The sequence below is a fragment of the Hermetia illucens genome, chromosome 2 (genome assembly GCF_905115235.1).
Source record: "Hermetia illucens chromosome 2, iHerIll2.2.curated.20191125, whole genome shotgun sequence".
In the NCBI taxonomy this organism is placed as follows: Eukaryota; Metazoa; Arthropoda; class Insecta; order Diptera; family Stratiomyidae; genus Hermetia; species Hermetia illucens.
In genome coordinates, this window is record NC_051850.1 from 114,242,362 (window position 1) to 114,268,338 (window position 25,977).

Below are 25,977 nucleotides of genomic sequence, written 5' to 3' on the forward strand. Positions count from 1 at the left end.
AACAACAGGCGTTAGTTTTCTTTTGCCTGGCTCAGGCCGTCTTTTTTGGAGCAGCTAACTTCGGTGGCAGCGGTCCTTTACATCTAAGCTTCTGTAATTCTTTTGCTACCTTACAATTTACACACTTTGCCGAGGAAGCTATATTGTCTGGATATTTTGATGATTCATGGTCACCAGTTTGGAATTCAATTACAATACCTTTGAGTGTGATTGAAATGCGGTTCAGGTAGGCAGGGTTTTCCGAATTTTTTGTATAAGAACTTTTTTTTATAGGAAACATTTTTTCATCAGAAATGAGGACATGCGTAATTGCGGTGCTGCACCAATTGGGAAAAATGCGAGAGCGATATAGACATAATTCGCGCCGACAAGAACTCATTTGCCAAGAATCGTCTGAACCTTCAATTTTAATGGCAAACAACCAAAAGGTCAGCCGAAGTAGTGGTCGCTTCGTACACTAGGTCGTGATCTGAGAGCACCTGGCCTCCATCCAGATTAAACCTATGACCGACCAAGATAGCGCAACCGATTAAGGCGACTCCACTTTTCAATGAGATAAAGGCTGAAGAAGAAGAAAAAGTTGAATTTTCATTTGAACCGATATCGGTATGGAGGGTTTTAGGAGGCCTAAATATCATTTAGTGATTTCCTGGTGATTTTTTTTCAGATTGTTGGATTTAGCCCCTCACTTCCCGTTACACCTAATGTCTCAACTAAAACCTGTTTAGGAAAGTACTAATCGAGATGTTTCATTTAATGGTAGGTAGGTATCAGTGGCCGCTCCGAGGAGCCCAATTAGCGCTTTGGTGCGCCGTTTTGATGCCACAAACTCCTAAGACCGTGACTGTTGTTATAGGAACAGGGAAGCGGAGTCCAGCTGGCTCGGATCCTCAGAGCCAGCCCGTAGCATTCACGAAGGAAAGCAGCTCTCCGACCCTGTAACTAGAAATCTCACTGAGGTCCCCAAAGAATGGTTTACCCAGTGTCCGCAGCCTGACTCGAGCTAGAGCCGGGCAATCGCAGAGAAAGTGCATGAGGGTTTCCCTTCCTTCTCCGCAGCTTCGGCAATGCGAGTTGTAGGGTAAGCCGAGCCTAGCGGCATGGTCCCCTATGGGCCAGTGCCCCGTGCAGACCGCCGTAATCTTGAATGCATTTGCACGCGTCTGACACAGGAGCTCTCGTGATCGGGCTATGTTATAAGCGGGCCAAATTCTCCTTGATTTGGCACAGCTTGTAAGCCTTCGCCATCTCAGGCCCGCGGCTGCTAGGTAGTGCGAGTAGACTCGGCCCCCGACAGCCGCCACTTTGCCCTGGTTGGAAGGTCCACAGCAAAGTTTCTCGTGAAGTTCAGCTTGCGTGTGACATAGTCCGTGGGGGATGCCCAGATTTCTCGAGGTATTTCATCTAGAATGTTGCTGTGGCCATAGGACTTCGCTGCCCAGCATCCGGACTCACGCAGTCTTACGGCACTGCACGCTGCAACATATTTGATGTGGAGGTCAATTAATACTCTTTAATACTCGCATAATTATGTGTGGTGTAAAAAAAATGTATATCATCCTTTTGCGTGTATAATGTGAACGCAGAATGGTTCTACTACTCCATACGTGGGGGTTCACAGTTCTACGTTTCCCATCAAATTTGTGTCACCTTTTTAAGATTTTATGTAAAAACACATTCATCTTGACATTACTTTACTGTCTGTCTGTATGTCCGTCTCTCACACGCATTTTTCTCCGAAACGACTATATCCATTAAGATGAAATTCGGTGGACATATGCAGACGATGAACTTGCACTCATACAATGGAAGGCATGATTTCATGTGGAGTTTAAGGACCGGGGATCCTCATACAAACGAACAAGAGGTGACATTTTTTTACGAATATAACCTTGTATAGAATAAAGTGAAAGGTCTGAATTTGTGGTTTCTGAAACAGTTCTCAGATTTGAGATCGGTTACAGAGGCCGCATTATCAGGAACCTATTAAAGTATATAGGCTTCAAATATATTTCATGCTGATCCCTGTTCAAATAAATTCGATAATAGCATGTTATTATTATTTTACTGGAAACATTATCAATTTTGCCAAAGCGTAAAGCACAATATAAAGCAGTGTATTGAATTGAAGGATATCGTCATATTATTAACAAAGTTATAGTGAATCAAAATTGACACCTTCGAATGAATTTGCTGTACCTCAAAAGTGGTCCGAAATAAAAAATTTCGTTAGAAAAAAAATAAAAGAAGGGCTAGCACAAATTTCACCCCGGCCCGAATTAACCTGGCTACAGTCTTGGCAATATTATATTAATAGCTAGACTATAATTCTTATATACTATGATCTACTTTTCATCAACTGTCTGGCGTCCTAGCCTATGCCATTGCTTCATCTGAGGCAGGGTTCACCACGTGTTTTTCTTTTCTGCCACAAATATTTCTCCCTTAGACTTTCCGGCCTGGATCATCCTCACCCATGCGGATTAACTCCCGCCCACCACAACCTATTGATCCGGAATAGATGAGGACTGACGAGATCATTGTCTTGTACAGTAACAGCTTTGACCCTATAGTAAGACTTTTTGAGCGGAACAGTTTTTGTAAGGCGAAATCGTGCGTCAATTTCATCGTCCGAGCAGTTATCAGTTGTTGTGTTATTGAGCAGTTCCTTAAAATATTCAACACATTGCTCCAATATTCCCAAGCGATCGATAATCAGATTTCCCTCATTGTCTATGCAGGATGACCATCGAGATGTCAAAGGCTTCATCCTCTTGATTAGTTGATAAAACTTCCTGTACTTTCCGAGGGAGAGAGAGAGCTGTTGGTTCTCCCAGGCTTCCTTTTTCTGTCTGTGAAGTCGCTTCTCTACTCGATGAAGTTCGTGCATGTCTCGTATTGTTTTTGGAGTGCACCATTACCCGGTATTCAGCGGTTTTTCTTTCTGTTGCCAGCTTACATTCATCGTCCAACCAGCCGCTTTTTAGAGGCATTACAGAGAGCTTTGTTGTGGATGACTTCACTGTTCACTCTCACCTGATTGACAGAGGCGATTTGAGCTCGAGCTCGGAGCTCCATATCAACAAGATAATGATCTGAGTCTATATTGCCCCCTCCCTCCTACATGTTCTGACATTCACCAAGGCTGAGAGGAGGCGGCGTTCAATTCACACGTGGTCAATTTGGTTGAAAGTGGTCCTGTTGGGAGAAGGCCACGTTTGTTTGTGAACGTTCTTTCACGCAAATCAGGTACTTTCAACAACGATTTCGTCCGTTCCTGTTAACTGGATAGTCCGTTATTATTGGTGTTTTTATGTAAACTGTTGGAGCCAACGTATCGCCTAAATACGATTCGCCGCTATTGGCTGTTCATATGATATCATACCTGGGCTAGATTTCGAGGGTTCCTTCTATTGCCTTGTAGAAAGTATCCTTCTCCGACCTCTAGCCTCCTCTGTAGAAGTCTCAACGTTAATAAGGCTTATATTTCAAAATTTTCCACGCAAGCGCACAGTGCAAAGCCCTTTCACTTATGTTTTAAAACCGATAGCCGCGGGATTAATTTTTTGACTGGTTAAGAAGCCTACCTCGGTCACATGGTTTACTAGATGGTTACAATAATATATGATGTAGTAGTTCTTTTCCAGGAAACCGAATCATGTGTAGCGCATCTTTTATAATGCTGTTACATCTGCATTATCTTGGGATGGGATATCGGCTAGCTGCTGGGGAGCATTTAATCTGTACTGAGAGCGCACGTTCCATGAGAAAATGCGCAAATTATTTGTCCATCTTCTTTGCGAGGTTTTTCGTTGTATTATAAATTCAGTCCGAGGCTCCTCTTTTGGCTTCTTAACAAGTTGTTTTCCGTGTGTATCCAACTCCCAACCTGGAGGACCAATTGGTAGAATTTGTTCCGTTTTTAAGAGCGGAAGATTCGCCTTCATTCTCTGTAGGATTTATGTTCCATTGTGGGTATTAATCAATGTAAAGTAACCTATACAATATAAGTCCACCTTACAATTTATCCGCCCTTAGAATTGAGAAAAACTTTCGCCGTGTCACGCTATTTTTTCATATTGGCTAACTGTGGTCGTGCGGCGTTCTAAAGTTGTCCTATTTAGTGGCGAAAATTACATTTAATAAAAGTTGCGATAATGAAATCCACGCATGATTCTTGCCAGTGAGCAGAGACTTTTTTAGCTTACGAAAACTGTTTCGCTCTTTTGATGCTAGTGTCCAACTTAGAGGATTTCATCAGTGTCCATCAGTTCCCTAAACGCTTGGGTTCGTAGCAAATACAATTGAGAGCTTCCAACTGCGTTTCTCCTGCTTTGGAGACTTTTTGGGCAGGAATTTTCCGACCGTTTGGTTGTGAATATTGTCTGGCTCAATAAGCTTCTTTGGAGGGGTCACCTAATCAGAATGATTCAACGCGGACAGTTTATAGAGGCAATATCTATGGTAGAATAACACCGTAAATCAGGATGGCAATCACATAAAGTTAGTCGATCTGGGCGTAAAACTGGGCTCTTTTGAGTTCGTTATTAAGCTAGGCTTAGACCGCACACCAGTGGTGCCCTTAATGATGATAAAATTGTGGGGACTTAAGGCACCGTGCATGGTTTGGTTAGGAAATTTTCAATCTTGGGGCTTTATTGGTGATTTGAACTGTACTCAAAGATTCTCTCTCTTAGGCTCTTTCGCTGCATTGAAAATTTCATCTCCGGTTACTAATTGGATACCTTCACAATCCAGGCTTTGGGGTCGTGATAATGCTCTAGAACAATGTAGGCACGTAACAAAAGCAACCTTCTTTCTTGATTGTTGATTTCGAAAACTTTTAGTCCCTTTTCGTAGAGACGCCTAAAGATATCTGTATTGCTTGCGGCTTTTGGGAGATTGCTTGGCTTTGTAAACATATTCTTCATGTCCTGGTAAGCTTCTCCCACGTTGACTTCCTGACGTAAAGGTAATCTTTCCAGCACTTTGCGAGCTCCATCTTTCAATGAAAGACAATTAGGTTAGTATTAGAAACCATCGTTTTCTTTAGACGATCTGCGACTTCTGATTCGTAATCGCTCCAACAACAACTTATCATTATCACTTTATTTTTGCCCCTTTCGGAGAGGATTTACTATTTTGGATTGTCTATTGATTGTGACGTACATATATTGGCCGAAAGGCACCATGCCTAACTTAGATTGCCAATAGACATCTGGACATCAAAAACATTAACATTAAGAATAATGATTCTGAATGTAATTACAGATAATCAGGAAAGCTTTTGTTATTAATAAAACCTTTGTTGATAGCGTTTTAGTAAAGTTCTATAACTACGAACAAAAAATCCAAACCGTTTCCCTTGTTAAATACATTTATTTTTTTGCAATGATGCATATTTCGTCGATCACTTGTCGCCTTCCTTAATTCACTGACTTTTTATTTGCAAGGCTTTTGTGGTCTACATCAAGAGTTTGATTTTTTGGCATACATATATTTGACAAGTGCTTGACTGGATCTTTTTGCTTTTCCTTCTTTCTTTGCCAGGTTCAGTAGCGGGGCCGACTCATTTGGCCGTAATCTTGGTCGGAGTGAAGTCGAGAAGTTTTCAAATCGGCGTTTAGCTTACCAGGGGATCGTTCTTTCGATCGCCTTTGAGTAGTTCCTCATCAACTTGGATGTTCAGGCTTTCTTCTTCTTCTGCCTTTGTTCCGTTCAGAAGCGGGGTCAGATTCGCCGATTTACTCTGTGAAAGGCATAATCTGGGTGCAGTTTCAAGGCTTTCAAATCATCATCTAGCGTATCAAGCCATCGTTATTTCGGCCGACCTTTTGGTCCTTTCCCTAGTAATTATCATCATTGCGGATGGGGACAGGCTTGGACCGTCGAAGCGAGCGCTTCTGACTCGATGACATTAGACCATACGATATTCGTGTTTGTTCCATACCGAAATCTGTGTGTGTGTGTTGGCGAGTACCAAGTTGGTTAAAGGGCGGCTTTTTGAACTGATGCTCCAGGTTCGAATCCCAACTGCGCGTGGTTGTGCTAGCCCCTTATAAAACTGAAAGTCGATATTATTTGAAAACTAAATTCAATACTGAAAATAAATTTCAGCAAACTGTCAACGATGGCGAAGACGGGGTTGACCTGTTATGTCAACGAAGAAGAAAGAAAACACTATGCGTTTTTATGCTCTACGAAGGAGTAAACCGGATTTATGGTATTTGTTAGCTATATTCAAGAAGATCTCCATATAAAGTAATCCAATTGCTGCTTGAATGCCTACACCCCTTCTGCTCTAGGTGAATAGCATGTGCAATTGTTTTCTCTAAAATGGTTTCAGTTTCGAAAACGTGTGTCTAATCAACTATCCTTCGACGAATTTGATTTTCGGCGTATTTGTGGGTTAAAATAGATACAAAATGGCTTAATGAACGTAGACTTGATATGTTAAATGCAATAAAGATAAGAAGAAAAGCAGGTAATTGTGTGATCGGCAGCTGCTTTTATGTGTGTGATATATAAAGTGTTCGCTAGGGAAGGAAATTTGCAATTGAAAGTGGGACTGAATTTTTTACATTAAATTTATCATGTCAGCATCCTTGAGCTCAACTCCTTTTTCTACTACCAATGTAAATTCCTTGGCCCTTTCTATATTCCTGACAATGACTGCATGTAAATATGGTTTCTCCGTCTTACTCGTAGCACAGTGTTACCAGTAACAATGAGTATGTATCGTCATTTTTCTCCCCATTCGTGTGACGTTTGTAAATGTTTTTTATTCATAACGCAGAACTTTAAAACTATAGGAAACCAGGTAAAAAATAAAATAAAAATCAAAAATAAACATTATCAAATAAACAAGATACGACGAGAATATTTCAGATGAAAGTTAATGTAAAGCAGATAATTTCATTTACACAATGGCTCAATACAATAATAAAGATATAACCACATACGTAGATACCGTACTTGTATATTGTTGAAATAAATTGGAATTTGTTACAGTGGATAATATAAAGAAAGAAACAGCCAAACATTATACATATTTATATACTTTACCATGTGCGAGTACACTTCAACATTTCGAATTCAAATATTCTGTAATTTTTAAGATAAAATGATGTTCTTTGAAAAACACAGAATCTATGTGACATGTATACACGTTTTCTCCACTTCTCACAAGCAAAATGTTATAAAAGTTTAAAAAAAAAATGAGATCAATTTTAATGTGTGAATGCCAGAAATATGGCATTTGGAATTTCATAGAGAAAGTAAGAAACATATTTTAAGTACCGAAAACTGAGAAATTAATGAACGCAAGTCTCAAAAAGTAAATCATATTGACACATATAAATATAAAAATGGTATGAAAAAAAAAATAAATTGTTTATAAAGATAAAATTCTTTGTTTAAAATTAAAAGTTGATTTCTCAATTTTACTGAAACAGACACAATCGCTGTGAGCGGTAGTGACCTGCCCAGAATTGAGCGGTTTAAATACCTCGGATCAATGCTCTCAGCCAATGGAGAACTGCGTTATGAAATTGCTTCACGCATGGTAAGCGACTAAAAGGCCGGCCGAAATAAAGGTGCCTTGATAAGCCAGATGGGGAATTGAAAGTCTCTTGCTTGTGAACGGAACAAAGGCTGAAAAAAGAGAAGACTTTTGTAACTGTTTTCTGATGTTCTCAAACGTTTTGAAGATGAAAATTCCATTTCACCTGCAATAGGCATCAACTAATAGGTTTGGAAGCTGTGTTTCATATATCAAAACGTGTAAGAACCCAGCAGTCAGATTGTTGCTTTATGTGTCAAGTCATTGGGCTGCTTTTATTCTCCCTTAACCTGAAGGCAGGGTCATAGAGAGAAAACCTTGGCTCAGTGTGAAAATTATGGGCACCCTTTTATCATCTCTCCTTTTCATTGGACGGTCTTCGGAAGCGATTATTTTACTAAACCTTCCTGTAGGAGAACTTTAGCATGGCGGATTGTAGCTTTTATGGTTATTATTTTATCTTCCAATTTTTTATGGGATTTGCTAGTGTAGAGTAGCTTCTGTACCAGCATAAATAGTAGATTTAGGCATCCTTTAAGCTTTACTTTTTGCGTTGCTTTTATCTTTAAGCTAGTTCTCAACAAGCCTCCCCCCCTCCTTTATAAAAAGACGTGGAGTCAACGTTATAATTTGAAGATTTATTCCGAAAAACAAACTATCAACATGCTTAATTATTGCTCATTTTATAGTACGAAAAAAAGGCTAAATTTTGTTTTCTAAATGCGGAATAAAGGGTTTTTATTACTCACATACCGGTATTTCGAGGACCAGTTATCCTCTTTCTCAGTTTTTGTCTACCATTTCTTCTTCTATTCAGCGCGTTAGAAATTCGTATTGATCGATCTGGGTGATCTTCATCGGAATTCCAGGTTTAGTAAATTGTAATAATTTTTCAGATATATAATATTTTTCAGATGTAGCTCGTGCAGATCGAGATTTATGATAATTTGTCTAACTAACGCCTGATCTGAAACACAAACTCTCATAAGGATTTGTGCCAACTAATGCGTGACTTCCCGAGTTCATTTAAGGCGACTGTACTTCCTAGTGAACCCTTCAGATAAAGGATCTGGATTATCTCACGAAAACGTAAAAGGTGGAGGAGAGGATAAACAGGGATTGCCCAAATGAAAGAAAAAATTCTTCGGAGGATTTTTCTCTCGAAAAAGACAGAGTTCGCAATTCTTCTTGTACAGTAAGAGCTTTGACTTTATGGTGAGACGTTTCGAGCGGAACAGTTTTTGTAAGCTGAAATAGGCTCTGTTGGCTGACAACAACGGTGCGCGGAGCAACCTCAAGATAGGAGTTATTGCTGCCAACTCTAGAGGTCAAAATAAAGACCCGTGTTACCAGTTCCGGGCGGTATCAGGTCTTCAAAAACGAGTTTAAAGAAACACCATGATCTACCTCCTTCAAGCGAACATGAATAGGAGTGCAACTGCTCACGATTTGATGAGGCAGATGTTGCAAGCAAGAAGAGCTAACTTGTTGCTTTTCAGGGAGCAGTACCGACAGAGGAGCTGACTTTCTTCGTCGTTTACTTCACACCGAACGAATCTATGTCCGTTGTTCGAAACAGGTTAGTCGGAGGAAACTTTAACGCCATACCTGATGCAACCTTTGCTACGGAGTTCTTAGTGAGTTTCATCGAACAGATTCTCAACACCGTAGACAAGGCTGCGGCTAGAATATTTATGATCCGCCGGCTGATGTCCAATATCGGAGGTTCCTCATCCAGTAGACGTCATTTGTTGATGACTGCGGTTCAGTAGATACTTTTTCATGGTTCACATCTCATCAAAGATGTGGCATTGTGGTTTAATCTAAAGCACGGCGAGTTTGACTATTACCTAGACCAGCTGCTTAGCGGGCACCGGCATTTTCATTCTTATCTACACACATTCGCGAAATCACAGTCGCCTGATTCCTTTGAAACGATGGTCCGTGGTGAATGATAACTGCCACACTTTTCACTTTTGCAGACGGATGGAAGGGTGTCAAATTTCTCTGGACACCATGATCGAAGCTGTGGTGCAGAGTGAGAACAGGTCGAACAGAGAGCCATATTATACTCAAGACATTCTTAAGGCAAGAAAAAGGTATATGGATAGGAGAGATATCAGGGTAGCTGAATTTCCCTGAACTACAGAGATCTGCTCGTTCACTAAATAGTCCTGACCTGAGGTTATGTGTCAAAAATTTCCGGGTCTTAGACGTACCAAGGGGGTATTTTAGCTTGTAGATAGACTCTGTACAGAGGACCGACAATTTGTGCGTAAATGCATTTCATCTTCCTAACCAAAGAAGCTGAAATACTGGAAGCTGTTAATCCTATTTGAAAAACATTCTTATATAAATAAAAATTCAAAACATTCATTCATATTTTTTCACTCCAAGATAAATGTATATATTACAAACATAGATATTATGCTCACTCTAAAAAAATAAACATTGCCTATTACACAATACTGTACATATACATGAAAATATATAAATTCATCAAACGCATATTTCCGATTTAATTCATGCACAAAGGCAAACATATGTACATATACAGTACGTATATATTTATCTGAATTAGACTGTACCCGCAAATTTCATTATGTACATATACATACATACATACATACATATGTATATGGTTCGAGTAATTGATATTGCTATACAAATGACTAAAAAACTAAAACAAAATGTCTTCTTTCCACCCCCCATTCGAATGAAGATGACGTCATAAACGTTTTAGAAAGCAGATATCGGAATAGTATGTATTTTTGGGGCTAGATTTCATAAAAATGCACCATGGTGAATTTTGTCGGATTTTACGGTTGGATAAGTTCTGAGAACAAGACCTGTTTCACTCTTTGGGCCATACCATTTGAGTCCTCATTGCCTTGTTTTTAACCCAATATCAAAAATAAAATCACTTTCGAAATATACTAATCGAGCCCTTTCATTTAGCGTGACTATATTTTGAGAAAAAAATGTACATCCCTTTCACATGTACGCGGAGCCCCCGTTAATTATAACGCAAAATTACGCCGCTCACGGCGTGGACATACAGCCCACATATTTTCACCAAATTTGGTGTTAAGCCGTCCAGCCGTTTCCGAGTATATCAGGTATGACAGACAGGCAGATGGACAGGCGGGCAGACAGATATTGAACCGATTTTAATAAGGTTTTGTTAGGGAGCTTTGTAATGATGAAGGGGGTAAGTCGTTTCTGAAATTTTTTTCATTTAAAACCAAACAAGTCGGGAAACCGGAAGTTTGACGCTTCAGGTATAAAAGGTTTTGTGTTTCCCTGTGTGAGGAGCATAACATAGTTCTCCATTGGCTTATAGCATTGACCCGAGATATTGAAATCTATCAGTTCTGGGTAGGTTACTGCCATTGCCAGAACTAAGCGATTTAAATATCTCGAAGGGCAGGTTACTGCCATTGCCAGAACTCAGCGATTTAAATATCTCGAGTCAACGCTATCAGCCAATGGAGAACTGCGTAATGAAATTGTTTCACGCATTAATGCAACCTGGATGAAATGGCATTTCCCAACTGGTGTTCTTTGTGATCGACGTATCAGCGCACGTCCCAAATCTAAAATTTAGTGCAATGTCGTCCGTCTGCCACTCTCTATAGTTCTGAGTGTTGGCCGACTATAAAGGAGAATGAACGGCGTCTTGCGGTAATGGGGACGAAGATGTTGCATTGCACTGGTGACGTGACATGTTTTGATTACGTCTGAAATGAGAATATCCGCGATCGATATGGGTTTGCATCGATCGTGGGAAAACTGCAAGAGAAGCGTTTTCAATGGTGTGGTCACGTAATTCACGCTAACGAGAATTCAACAAACAGTATTGATCAGAACATCGAAAGCAATGGTAAGCAACCAAAAAGCCGGCCAAAACAATGGTGGCTTGATACGCTGGATGGGGATTTAAAGGTCTCGCGATTACATCCTGATGAGGCATTTGATAAAATAAAATGACGAAACCGACCATCACGAGTCGACAATGCTTGTGAACTGAATGCTGAAGAAAAAGAAAAAGATGTGAGGAGCGACGAGTGCACAACAGCTCCGTGTAATATAGCTAAAAATTCCATTGCCCCCTATTTTCTAGAAACCGATTTAAATAAATCATTTGATGGAAAGCCCTGTTTTGATAATGGTCAACCTCATACGCTTCACGCTCTGAGTTTAATATTATTAGCGAATGAAAACAATTTAACCAACATCAAATATAAACAAGTCGGGAAACCGGAAGCTGGACGCTTCAGGTACGAAAGGTTTTGTGTATTTCTTAGTACGTAGCACGTAATATATCCATATATTATGTGTGAGTATCCACTTTCGGGTGATATTGACATTCATAGTCTTCAATTTTCAAAGAAGCAACAAATTTGAGGTATTATAACTTTGTTAGTAATAGTGCAATTTCCACCAAACTTGGTAAGATCATGCTCTATATTATAGCCTATATTACTGCAAAATTTGATGGTACTAGGATGAACTTAAGGGGGGTTTCTAACCAATTACAAAAAATTGTAGTAATATACTATTATCAACTTTATTTAAACAGATATCGGCATGGAAGGTATTTCGGAGCCCAGGCACCATATAGTGTCAGCCTCCCGATTTTTTTCAGATTTTTCGGTTGGGTAGTTTCTGAGAATGGCCCCCTTAAAGAAGTGATCACTTTCAACCCCCCGCGCTCCCCACCCTTCCAACGAATGTCAAAGCCAAGATCGGCTTTGAAAAGTACTAATCGAGACCTTTAATTTGATACCCCACATGACTATATTTGATGAAAAAAAATTTTACACCCCCCTTTTGCATGTATGGGGACCCCCCCTTAAATTCGACGTAAAAGGATGTAATTCACTGTATGCGTGAGCGTTCACAGTTCCCACATTTCTACCAAATTTGGTGTCAATCGCTATAACCGTCTCCAAGAAAAATGCGTGTGACGGACAGACAGACAGACAGACAGACAGACAGACAGTAAACCGATTTTAATAAGGTTTTGTGTTTACACAAAACCTTAAAAAAGGGCTAGGGAGAATTAGATTCTTCTTGAATGGAATTTTAATATTTCACTGGAATTTCAATTATTCTCGTTAATTATGACGTCAGCATCTTATTTGTATGGCTTAATTGATAAGTTTGAACTGCTATAACTTTCCCACTAATAGTTGGATTTTCATGAAACCTGGCATGTGTATGCACGAGGCTGTCCTCTATGTCGGTGAAATTTAGTACACTTAGGGTGAACTTAAGGGGAGTTTTTTAGTCTATTTTTAAAAGTTGATAATATACTATTAGTAAATTTTTTGTGTAGATACCGGAATGGGACATCTCTCGAAGATTAGATTTCACATAAGTGTTTTACACAAAGCCTTAAAAAGGGCTGCAGATAAACAGATTCTTCATACATGTGACTTTAATATTCCACGCGAATGTCAATTTTTCCGGGTAATTATGACGTCAGCATCTGATTTGCATGGCTTTGGAAGCAGTAAACTCGCGCGAAATTGCTAAGTTTGACCTGCTACAACTTTGGCGTTAATTGCCTGATTTCCATGAAATTTAGCACATATATACGAAATATTGTCCCCTGGTACAAAATTCGGAAGTCCTAGTATGAATTTAAGGGAGGTTTTTCAGTAAATTTCTAAAAAGTAGAAATATACTATTAGTAAGTTTATTTGAGCAGATATCGGAATGGGACATATTTTGAGGCCTAGATTTCATCTAGGCGCACCACCCTGATTTTTTTCGGATTTTAAGGTTGGGTAGTTTCCGAAAATGAGTCCTGTCTCACTTCAAATGCGTACATTTTGACTCCTTACTCACGCACTTTGCAATTTATGCCAAAACTAATATCAGTTTCGGAAAGAACAAATCGAGACCTTTCATTTGATACCCTACACAACTATATCCGGTGAAAAAAAATTTTGAATCCCCCCTTTGCTTGTATGGGGAGCCCCCCTTTAAACTCTACCTAAATTTATGCCATTCGCTGTATGCGTGGGATTTCATAGTTCCCATCTGTCTACCGAATTTCGTTTGGATCGGTTTAGCCGTTTTGGAGAAAAATGCGTGTGACAGACAGACAGACAGACATTGAATCGATTTTAATAAGGTTTTGTTTTAGACAAAACCTTAAAAATGTAGTTTGGACGAAGCAACCCCTTATCTATGATGGTTTTGTTTCATACAAGGTTTGAATGATGAAATTTCTTTCAGGTTTTGAATAGTCTGTCTCTTGGTATGTAAGTTTCCCTTGGCCAGAAAAACAGTGTTATTTTCAGCGCTTTGTCCTTTTGGTAATTTGGCAAATTGTTGTTGAATAGAAATGCACTTGACGTAGTTCATTTTTGGCAAGTATAACATTAGCTATCCGCGATTACTGTTTTCGGCAATGCGCTTCAACTTCCCTCGCGACTTACTGAGAAGCCAAATCGCCTATCACGACCAAAATGTCACCTTTCGGAAGTCTTTCCTGAACTGGACTTAACTGCATGTAATTGATGGTAGAAAGCATCCTTCTTCACTAAATCGGAAGTCGCCGTTGGTACATAACACTGTATAATTGTGATGCTCCTAAACCAATGAACTGGAATCTTGCGATCAAAAGTTTGTCAGAAATCGGCACCAAGGTCAAGAGAGACTTGTGATAGCCGCCAGAAACAACCTGACATGCGTCTGCTACTGCTTGGTTTTCCAGAGTACAAAAGCACATTGCCAATGATGTCTTTTCTAAAGTTCCATCATCTTACTTCGCTTAGATTTAGAATGTTCAGTTTATATAGGTGGAATTCTTGCTCCAGTTGGAGAAAGCGAGCATTATGAGGAACTTCGATATGGCTGTCAAAATTCCAGAATCCAATCATACGTCGTTTTCGACAGCTAAAGTTCTTCGGTGCAAGATGAGTCCCTGTCCGAGGGATTCTTTTCGAAATTTGCAGATTGCTAGCCCACAAAGTTCTACCCTTTTAGTCGCCTTTTATGAGAAAGGACGACTTTCAGTGTATTGTTAAGACTTACTTTACAGGACATCGCAATATGTTCAATTTAACTAGTTGTCGATCAGCTGAAACTCAACAGAACTTTTGATAGGTTCTGTGCTCGAACAGTGAGCTGTCGATGACGAGGCGGTGAAAGTTGCAGAACTCTACAAACCGTTTGCTGTTATTTTTGTAGTCATTGTGAGTAGTGAGTGAGTACTTCTTCACTGAATTGGTGTCATATTAAGCGCTGGTTCATCCTTTGAAGATAACGACTACCCTGGCGAAATACGTTAATATTCCAGTACTAATAATATCGCATTGTATGTGCGCACATAGGAATTAATCTACCGAAGCTGCTTATTGACGTCATGCGTTGTAAACCTTAAACACGCAGAAAAGATACATGAAAATAATTTTGGAATGAATCCATTAAATATAATATGAATTCTGCTCCCAAATTTGTTTCGGAACTAATAACTTCCATTAACATCAGATAACAAAATATATTTTCGGATTACGCAATAAATTCAAATAATTAGCCAGTTGTATTGAATTGGGCGAAATTAGCAAAAATCAACTACACAATTAGTCAGAAACAAACTTGTCCAGAGGCTGGGAATAGAATGACTAATATATTCGGCTATATTTTACTCGCTCTTCTCCCGCATTGTTACTGCATGCAGGGGAAAAAAGTAAATATTAACGGAAGGGTTCACAAGCCATTCGGTGTATTTTCTGTAAGTTTATGTAGTGCAGGTTTTTAGATTTCCGAATTTCTTTAAGATAAACTTAAGTAACTAACTAAACTTTGTGATCTATAATCGAAAAATGGGAGAAAATCCCATACTGTGTCAGTCGAAGATTAGTAGCAGTGAAACCCTGTTACACTATCCTGTTTGATTCTAGAAAAACTAATTAATACTCGTTGGCTTATGAGTCCTACCAAGGCAGTATCATTTTTTCATTTCTTCAGAAATTTACCTCTAACTGTTGATTGCTTCCTAGGAAGTTTTTGTCGCTGATTTCTACGATATACAGGAGAACGCGAACCCAGAAATCGGTAAAATAAAAACAACTGTGACCAATAGGTCAATGAATGTGGATTACCACCTTTTCAGGGAGATTCAACCGTCTGATCGTCCAACATACTCCTTCGAAGCAGTTGAATATTTTGGGAAAAGCAGAAGGACTCGGGCAAATGAATCATTCCGTGTATGTGATTTAACACGCCTTATAAAAGGCAATCCAATATTGAAAGGCATTTTCGATTCCGTGGTCAAGTATTCAAATCTGTCAATTTCGTGCAACTATAAACCAGGATTTTACTGGGTACGAAACTTGACTGCAACATCGGACTTTTGGCCTTTAGGCGGTGCTTATCGAGCCAAATCCAATTTTTCGATACGGATGACGGTTTACTTAGATAAGGTGAATGCGCCACGCGTTATCATTTTAAAATCCAAAATTAAATTTAGAGTTGTGAAAGCTTGAAATATCTGCAGGGCTTCTCTTCAAATAAATTTTTTTTGATTTTGAATGAATGAATGAATTTTAAATGGCATAAAGTTTGCATGTGCTGCTACCTATAACTAAAGAACATTAGCAAGGAGCAGTCGCAGTTGACGCTAGGGTTAATACGAGTATATCATCGTACGTCAGTTAAATGAGTTGACTTTCCTATATTCAGTCAAAAAGTGACAAAAAGTTATGGTAGAATCGATTCTAGTGGCCATTATGCTAGCTATTTCCCACTTCCACCCTCGAGCCATTAAATTGGAAATCACTTAATTCAATCCTGCGGTCCGGTGACTCGCGGTTGCGTCTCCGATAGGATAGCACAAAAAACAAATTATGGCTCGATCGCCTGTAGAGAACTAAGCTACTCCATTGAAATCTAAAATGGCACAACCGTTAACAACTACCACCGATGCTTTGAACATTGGGTCATCAAAGAATATTGAAATTAACATATTTCCATCTGTTTTTCAACTGCTGTAGACTTATCGCTAGGGCAGCATTAAGTGTGACAATTATTGAATCGAACCACAGACTCATTAAAAATTAAATTCTGAAAAATAACAGCGCCAAAGAATGTGGAACGTGTGAATGGCCTACGCTCAATGTTCAACGTTCGGGCAACCAGGAGAAATAAAAATATTTTTTTGGCCTTGAGGAATTCTTGTAACCCTCGTTATCGTTGGTTTGCAGCTTTGTGAAGTGCTACTGCAATAATCAAACGTCGGATAAGTAGCAGCAAGGCGACGTTTTTATCAAAAGGAGAATCTAGCTAAGTTTGCCTTCCACACTCATATTTTTCTGCATAAGGTATGGCAAATTTCCAGTAGCTCTTCTCTGATTCTTCTGGGTAGTGCCCATCTCCCAAGACTCTGATGACAGCCACAATTTCGTCTTTGTTGAAGAAACAATCCTTGAATAATTTTCAGCAAGAAATTGGTTCTCGTGATCCGCGGGAACATATGGCTTTTGGGTGAACCTGTCAAAACCCTCAAGGGCCCTATTGAAAGCTATCTTCATCTTTGAGCGGAGTCCTACCAAGTATACCCTTTTGTTCATTATGCAGCTAACTTAAGGTTGATTTGGGTTCCACTTCGTTCAGTATACATACATATATATACATAGGTTTTTTTGGACGACTGTGCATTTCAATATAATCTGTGATCCATATATTATTAAGAGGGCCTCTACAAAGCAGACATCGGGAGAGTTGAGTTAACTTTAATTACTTAACTTTTCCGTTAATTTTCAGTTCATATCTATCTCAATTTTAGGTATATTATGCTCTCAACAAATTGGCTACTATGTAAATCCTCCATTCTTTCGCATAACATAAATTTGAGGTCCTGGCGTATTAGTTGGCAATCCGGCATCACCATGCATTCTCCGACTTATACCCTTTTATATGCTTTCGTAAAGTATAAAGTGTGTGGAGTTGCCAAATCTCCCATCAGGCGCGTCCCTTCGTGCGGATAAGGGAATGCTCGGCGAATGTGTCATGGCCATGCACATGCACGCATCCGGAGATGTGCGTGTATGGGCATGTTTATGCGCAGGCCGGGTAGGTGGGAAGTAAACGCCCACCCGTGGATAAAAATTGGCTATGGGAAGGATACCCAGAAATAAAACCAAACATGGAGGAGCAGAAGAAGAATGAAGTTACGGTGCAGGGCTTCGGAAACCCAGTGCCGGCGGTTTTTGGGAGTGAGCAAGCGGGCTCCCGGCCGTCGATATCCAACGACCGCAGTGCCTCAGTAGTGGGAACCTTGGCTACTGTGGCATCTAATGTTACAAGCGTACGGGAGGAACTTGAACTGGCTCCAGTGATGGATCCGTTCAGAAGGAGCTCGATTTTCCGCAGATCCCCTCCCACACGGGCACAAGCCCCCACGATCGCTACCCCCAGTGGGAAGCGTATAGTGGGAGTCTTCGATGAGGAAGAATCGCTGACGCCGATTCACCCGAGCGATGTTTTGGACAATGATCAGTCTGGAGCTGCCTTTACTGCCCTCGGTAAAAAGATCATGGAGCTGTGTGAGTTCATAAAGGAGCGCAGGAACATTCACCAAAATATAAGGGCCATGATAAGAGGCATCCGTTTGACGTACGGCAAGGCCCAGGATGAACGAGTAGGGAAGTTGCCGATTGGAAAAGTGAACCAGGCAACTCAAGTAACGCCGGTTCAAAACACAAAAGGGGAGAAACCGGGGAAGAGGCTGCGCGAGAAGCTGAATGACTCAACAGGCCAGCAAACTCCGAAAAGAAGAAAGGACTCAACTCCCAAAAAGGCGGAGTTCATGAAAATTATGTCTGAAGCTACCAGGGAAAATACTGCAGTGGCTACCTCGAGAAAAGGGATCGAACCTTCAAAGGCGGATGCGGAAGCTTGGAGGAAGGTAGAACCGCGGAAAAGAAACTATCGGAGGAAGATTAGACCGGAGGTGATTTTCATTTCCAAACGAGGTGAAGGGTCATACGCCGACATACTCAGGAAAGTGAAGGCAGACCCTGAACTCACCAATTTGGGAGACAACGTCAGCCGTATTAGACGGTCGCAGAAGGGAGATCTTATGTTGGAACTTAAGAAATCCAAGGATGTAACCGCGGACAAATTCTTAAGCCAAATCGGGAAGACTTTAGGGCAGGAAGCTGACATAAGAGCTAGCAGGCCGGAGATCACTATAATCTGCAAAGATATAGATGAAATCACGACGAAGGAGGAGGTTCGCGAAGCGTTGGAGAAACAGTTCGATCTTGCCGGACTACAAGAGTCAGCGGTAAAAACTCTAAGGAAAGCCTATGGGGGAACACAAACCGCCATCATCAGCCTACCAGTGGAGAACGCACTCAAACTGTTAGCAGCAGGGAGAGTGAGAATAGGCTGGGTTATGTGTCGCCTTAGGGAACAGGTGGCGTTAAAACGGTGCTTTAGATGCCTTGGCTTTGGTCACATTGCGAAGTCATGCACTAACCCAAATGACAGGTCAAAGCAATGCAGGAGATGCGGAGTGGAAGGCCACATCAGCAAGGACTGCGGAGCTGACCCAAATTGTCTAATGTGCAAAGGAAAGGAGGGTGTGGACCATCGGCACATTGCAGGCAGCAGCAGGTGCCCGGAATACAGGAGAGCCCTTAGCACAAATCGCAGATGAGGTTGATACAAATCAACCTCAACCACTGCGAGGCGGCGCAGGATCTACTCGCGCAAACTATCCGCGAGAAAAACATCGATGTGGCCATACTAAGTGAACCATACCGAAACCGCGGTGGTAGCGTTTGGGTCAAAGACCAAACGGGCCAAGCAGCGCTGTGGACTTGTGGAGAACAAGCCTTCCAGGAAATAATGGAGCACCCGGAGGAGGGCTTCATCAGAGCGAAGGTGAAGGGCATCCACATCTACAGCTGCTATGCTCCACCCAGCGCTACACTCGTCGAGTATGAGCGGATGCTTGCTGCTCTTGTTTTGGATGCAAGAGGACGTTGGCCGATCATAATAGGAGGCGATTTCAATGCGTGGGCTCTTGAATGGGGCAGCCGGTTAACTAATGTTAGGGGACGTGTTCTCCTCGAAGCATTCGCGGAGCTGGACGTGGTACTGGCGAATGTTGGGTCTTCGTACACTTTCCGGGGAAGGGGTCTGGGGTCTATAGTGGACCTGACATACGTGAGTGCCACTTTAGCCAGTAGAATCGCTTGGCATGTCAGTGAGGACTATACTCACAGCGACCACCAGGCAATCTGCATAGAGATCAAGGGCGGATCGAGCTCGAAAAAGAGTTTTCGCAAAATGCCGGGTGGTATGCTTGGCTGGACAGTGAAAGCGTTCGAGGGGGACACGTTTTCCGCGGTGCTCAAATCCGACATATCCCTGAATGGTACGGCTGGAGAGAAAGCCACCCAGATCACTCGATGGGTGACGGAAGCATGCGATGCAACTATGCCCAGAAGGCGATTGCTCCCCAGTAGGCAACCCAACTACTGGTGGAACAATGAAATCGCAAGTTTGCGAGCCGCATGTTTTCGGGCAAGGAGGCTTTGCCAGAGGCTCAGGGGAAAACCCGGTGGCGACGGTCGAGAGGAGGCACACAAGCAATTGCGTGGCCGCCTAAAGGAAGCCATTCGGAGGAGCAAAAAGAACTGCTTCAAACAGCTGTGCGACCATGCCGACATAAACCCTTGGGGCGAGGCTTACAGAGTGGTGATGAAAAGGCTACGGAAATCATCCCAGGTGACCTGTCCGCGCCTCCTGAAACAGATTGTTACCACTCTGTTCCCTCACCACGAAAATAGGGGAAGACAAGTTTTTGTCCAACCAAATGACGGCATAATACCGCCTGTAACTGTGGAGGAGCTGCGGGAAATATGTGGTAGGTTCGGTGACAACAAGGCCCCAGGTTTGGATGGCATCCCCAACCGAGCTTTGAAACTGGCAGTGAAGACTAGGCCCGACCTTTTCGCCAACACCTTCGAGGCGTGCCTAAAAGAAGGAATATTCCCTGCCCAGTGGAAAAAGCAAAAGTTGGTGTTGCCTCCGAAGCCTGGCAAGCAACCTGGAAACCCAGCGTCGTATCGTCCTATCTGCCTGTTGGATACAATGGGGAAGATGATGGAGAGAGTCATCTACAACAGACTCCTGCCCATCGTCGAAGCCAACAATGGTTTGTCGGAACGCCAGTTTGGTTTCCGACGCGCCCACTCTACGGTGGACGCAATTGGCATGGTGGTAAACCTGGCAAAAGGTGCACTGATTTCTGGCGGCTGCTGTGCCGTGGTGGCGTTGGATGTCAAAAACGCATTCAACTCGGCCAACTGGAATAGAATTAAAGGGGCGTTGGCTGACATAGGTGTCCCCGGATACTTAGCGAATTTGGTGGGAAACTACCTCTCAGAGAGGACTCTCTGGTATGGGACGGATGAGGGCCCCAAAGAGTACATTGTCACAGCCGGGGTACCACAGGGATCGGTACTTGGTCCCCTGTTGTGGAATATCATGTATAATGGGGTGCTTGCTCTTCCCGTCCCAGAGGGGACTACGATTGTCGGCTTTGCTGATGACCTAGCTGTGGTTGTTGCAGCAAAACACCCAGAAGATGTGGAGGTTTACGCAACGGAAACAGTGAGAGCGGTAAAGTCCTGGCTAGAAAAGGCTGGGCTGACCTTGGCGGACGCGAAAACGGAAGCGGTCTTGATAACGAAACGCAGGAAAAATAATACTGTAAAAGTGGAGGTCGGTGGACATACGGTCGTATCAAAGCCGGCTATCAAATACCTGGGGGTAATAATTGACACCAAATTGAGTTTTAGGGAGCACCTAGAGTATGCATGCCAAAAGGCAGCCAGTGCCACCACGGCACTTGCAAGAATGTTGCCAAATATTGGTGGGCCGAAACATTGCCGGAGGTTGGTGCTAGCCGGAGTGGTGCGCTCCATCCTGCTCTACTCGTCGCCTGTGTGGGCGGAGGCGCTTGCAAACTCTCAGAGACGGAAGCAGGTGAGCTCGGTTTACCGGCGGATGGCTTTGAGGGTTTGCAGTGCTTTTAGAACCACATCAGATGAGGCAGTATTGGTGGTGGCAGGCATGATCCCGGTTGACATTCTGGCCAAAGAAATGAGTGTCCTGTACAATGCAAGACATATGGAGGGGCATGCACAGCGTAGAAATGCGGCAAGGTCAGAGTCGCTTGATCTCTGGCAACGCAGATGGGACGAGTCTGCGAAAGGTCGGTGGACGCACAGGCTCATTCCCAACATTAGGGTGTGGCTTGAGCGAAAACATGGGGATACCAACTACCACATTACCCAGTTCCTCACGGGACACGGTGGTTGCTACAGGCAGTATCTGCACCGCTTTGGGTTGGATGATTTTCCGAACTGTCCCAGATGCGATGGCATACCGGAGGATCCAGAGCATGTGATGTTTCACTGCCCACGATTTGCGATGGAGAGAAGGAGCTTAAACCAGGTGCTGGGCAGGAGCGGGACCCCGGAGAGCTTAGTTAATGAGATGCTGGAGTCCGAGGAGAAGTGGCTTGCGGTTAGCTCCGCAATCATCCAAATACGGGAGGAGTTGCTGAAAGAACAAAGAAGGAGGAAAGCTGCAAATAGGAGAAGGATGAGTGCCTAAGAGCAAACCTACCCCGCGAAGTAATACCTCAATGGTGGTCCCGCGGGGCTGGGGCTGGAGAGACCGGGGGTGGTTTTTAGTGGGTGTGAATCCCACACGCGCCCGCTGTTGTTCCGCCGTTCGGGCGGCGGAGCTGCGGCGGACGTGTCTTTCTAAGATTTTCCACCTCCGTGTACGCACAAAAAAAAAAAAAAAAAAAAAAAAAAAAAAAAAAAAAAAAATGCTTTCGTAAAGTATTCATGCATGATAAGGATTGTACAGCGAAAATCCGGACCCGAAGTGAATACGGAACGTTCTTTATTGTCAAACCAAGCAAATCGTTGTTAAAGTCTTTTTTCGGGACCTTTGAGGCCAAAAGAATCAATTACTGTCTTGAGCGTGTTAGAACCCTTAATTTCGAGACCATTCGCATACTCTTGGTGGCAATGTAGTCTGTACAGTGCTTGCTTGGGATTATTACTTCAATTTAATGCAGGCACTCATGCACAACTGAGTCGATTGATCCTCCTGGGGAAGAAATCCCTTTGCGACAAATGTTTTTTGAACCAGGATGTTACTAGCGTGAAAAGCTAGTGCTCTAACTATTACAAAATCTGGATATTGTAAAAGGAAGATATAGCAGCGCAAGACTGCCTCTAAATCATGTCTAGGTTAGCTCGCCTAAATCACGTCTTCATCATAACAAAGTAATTTTAATTCGATATGCCTAAAAGCTGTCTGGTGTCCTGACCTACGCCATCACTTCATCTCATTTTCTTTTTCTACCATAGATATTGCCCTTGTAGATTTTCCGGGTGGGATCATTCTCATCCATACGGATTAAGTGACCCGCCCACCGTAACCTATTGAGCCGGATTTTATCCACAACCTGATGGTAATGGTATCACTCACAGATTTCGTCGTTATGTAGATTACAGAATCGTCCATCCTCATGTAGGGGGCCAAAAATTCTTCGGAGGATTCTTCTTTCGAACGCGGCCAAGAGTTCGCAATTCTTCTTGCTGAGAATTAAGTTTCCGAGGAATACATAAGGACTGGCAAGATCATTGTCTTGTAGAGTAAGAGCTGGTGAGACGTTGCGTGCGAAACAGTTTTTGTAAGCTGAAATAGGCTCTGTTGGCTGCCAACAATCGTGCGCGGATTTCATCATCGTACCTGTTATCGGTTGTGATTTTCGACCCTAGATAGGAGAAATTATCAACGGTCTCGAAGTTGTATCTCTTATCTTTATTCTTCCCGTTTGATCAGTGCGGTTTGATGTTGTTGGTTGGTCGGTTTTCGGTACGGACGTTGCCCAAGATCTCGCGCCAATCGCCGCCTGCTCGATCTGGACGAAGGCAGTTTGTACGTTCCGGGTCGTTTTTCCCATGATGTCGATGGCCAGTAGTTGGGTGGACTTAAGGAGGATCTTACCTCTTGCATTTACCTCAGCATCACGAATCAGTTTCTCAAGGGCAGGTTAAAGAGGACGCAATGTAGAGCATCCCCTTCTCGTAGACCATTGTTGATGTTGAATGGTCTTGAAAGTGATTGTACTGCTTTTATCTGGCCTCGCACACTGGTCAGGGTCAGCTTAGTGAGTCTTATCAATTTTGTTGGGATAGGTTATCGGCTAGCTGCTCAGCAGCTTCATCTCTGTACAGGAAGCGCACGTTGCATGAGAAAATGCGCAAATCGTTAATCCATTGTCGTTGCCGGGTTCGTCGTTGTAAAGTCCATCCTGTCCGAGGCTCCTTCGTGGCTCCGTAACATCGGTTTTTCATGTAGGGTTGTCAGCCCTACCCAATCCCCAACCTGGAGGACCGGTTGGTACAGCTTGTTCCGTTTTTAGGCGTGGGAGACTCGCCTTCATCCTTCTCCGTCTGCAGCTTTTCGTTACAAAAGAGCTCCCACCGGTCACCACGTGGAGGTGGACATAGGGTATGGTAGTAGAGCTGTTGGTGTTGGTTCAGCAGACGTTTCCCAGGTTTTGTGCTCCATCGTCGGTACCAATCCATGTTTCGCCCCGGGACCTATACTACCCTTTGACCGCCGAGCAGAGGATACTTTCGATGTTTTGTCAATTCCCAACTTCTATAAGAGTCGTTACCTTTATTTCCCAGCTTAATTGTAAACAGTCGGCGCGAAGTCTATTCCAGCTTCTCCCTGGGACCCTTAGGTGTTGTAGGGCTATTCAAACTGTAGTGGCTCTTTCCTACTTCTTTTACAAACTATGTAACTTGAGACCGTCTAAGGCGGAGGTTGGGGAAAATATTTCCTTACCTACTGCATCATCCTGCTTTAACTTTTTATGCCATTTTCCTTACTTTTATTTTGAACAGCACTTTAGATAAAAACTCGAAAAGTACAAAGAACTAGGTTAGTACTTTCAGAGAAAAACAAGACCAAATACTGTGTGTAAATCTAGATTAGATGAAATTATATCACCCTATGACCGTTGCCATTATGTTATATAATTGGCATCGAAAGCTCTAAAATCAAAAACAGATTATGAGTTATGCCTCAATCTGAAAATAGTTTAATTGACAAAGATAAAAAATACCGAATTAAAAGTCGGAGTAATCAGCTAACTGTGTCACTAACTTGTTTCAGAAGATTCTGGTGAATTTTGATGGGAAATATAGGTATTTCCTACGCGTTGGTTGTTTTGATGAGTATTTGGCCAAAAGGTTGATATTTCCGGAACTACCTGTTTGTAAATTTTGGGAGTCAAAGTGCATAATTAGGAGCAAACAATAAGTCAATTAGAAGATTACCGGGAATGGCTGAGTTTAGAGTCTCTTTTATTTGTTTTACTATTTTGATATACTTGCAGGATAACCATGTAAAAGGCGTAAGTAGCTCCTAGTGTCATTAGTGCGTACATTCATTATTAATACGAATACTTTTAGAAATCTCTTGTAGCGCAGCTCTACGATATAACTTCGTATGCACACCCAAAATATGGTAAAATTAACGCTACTATTGTTGATAGCAAAGTCAATGGAGAGTATGAACTTTTCAAAGAAATCTTTCCGGCTGACAAACTATGTTATCTTCTAGAAGTTAATGAATATTCAGAAAAAAAGATTTTTACACCTTTCAATCGCACTATAAGAACAGGCGATCTGGCACGTTTCCTTGGAAAGGACGCAGCAATTGGAGGTATTCTGGATTGGATAAAAAATTATTCCAACATTCCGATTAGCGACCATTATTTGCCAGGAAAATATTGGGTGAGAAATTATACAATATCAACCAAATTTTGGCCACTGGGTCTCCCATATTACCGTAAATCTAGACTTCGAATAAAAAATTCTTTTTTATTAGAAAAACAAGGTTACATTTTGCTGAGAATACAATATTGGGTAAGAGTAGTTAAACGCTAAAAGTAACCATTATTGGCTAAAATCCTACATGAAATTTACTATCCATAGATCAAGTTATAATTAGATGAGTTTTTGTTCATATTTAGGGGAGTTAATGACTTAAGATAGTTTATAATAAAATTCATGATATTAGACTGTTTTTTGCTAGTTTTCATTCTCTATTTTTGATGATTCCTAACCTTATTAAAATCGGTTTACTGTCTGCCCACCTATCAACCTGTTTGTCTGTCAGACGCGTTTTGCTTGGAAACGTTTACAGCCATTGACTCAAAATTTGAAACTGCGCAACCTCAAGCGTGGAAATTTTTCATTCTCCAAATACATCATCATCATCAACGCTGCAACAACCGATATCCGGTGTAGCCCTACCTTAATAAGCAATATTGCCATCCTAGA

At 41.9% G+C, this 25,977-nt stretch overlaps 2 protein-coding genes across 3 annotated transcripts; both read left to right on the top strand.

Annotated features, from left to right (window-relative positions):
• The first annotated feature begins 15,176 nt into the window (after positions 1 to 15,176).
• On the top strand, positions 15,177 to 16,065 carry LOC119648533. The gene is made up of 2 exons (XM_038050301.1): positions 15,177 to 15,266; positions 15,580 to 16,065. The coding sequence occupies exons 1-2, from the start codon at positions 15,198 to 15,200 to the stop codon at positions 16,063 to 16,065; spliced, it is 555 nt and encodes a 184-aa protein (XP_037906229.1). The 5' UTR covers positions 15,177 to 15,197.
• Positions 16,066 to 24,907: 8,842 nt separating this feature from the next.
• Positions 24,908 to 25,622, top strand: LOC119650234. Of its 2 annotated transcripts, XM_038052814.1 has the most exons (3): positions 24,908 to 25,046; positions 25,105 to 25,202; positions 25,256 to 25,622. In XM_038052814.1, exons 1-3 carry the CDS (start codon positions 24,975 to 24,977, stop codon positions 25,260 to 25,262), a joined length of 177 nt encoding a protein of 58 aa, XP_037908742.1. In that variant the 5' UTR covers positions 24,908 to 24,974; the 3' UTR covers positions 25,263 to 25,622. The 2 variants fall into 2 exon arrangements, with proteins under 2 accessions (XP_037908742.1, XP_037908741.1); XM_038052813.1 differs by having other exon boundaries at positions 25,105 to 25,622.
• The last annotated feature ends 355 nt before the right edge of the window (positions 25,623 to 25,977 follow it).

Excerpts from the sequence above, each read along its gene's own strand:
- LOC119648533 (XM_038050301.1), top strand. The coding sequence starts at position 15,198 with ATGACTAATATATTCGGCTATATTTTACTCGCTCTTCTCCCGCATTGT. Across the intron at positions 15,267-15,579 it reads ACTGCATGCAGGGGAAAAAA|GAAGTTTTTGTCGCTGATTT; the intron begins GTAAATATTAAC and ends ATTGCTTCCTAG.
- LOC119650234 (XM_038052813.1), top strand. The coding sequence starts at position 24,975 with ATGGCTGAGTTTAGAGTCTCTTTTATTTGTTTTACTATTTTGATATAC. Across the intron at positions 25,047-25,104 it reads AGGATAACCATGTAAAAGGC|AAATCTCTTGTAGCGCAGCT; the intron begins GTAAGTAGCTCC and ends GAATACTTTTAG.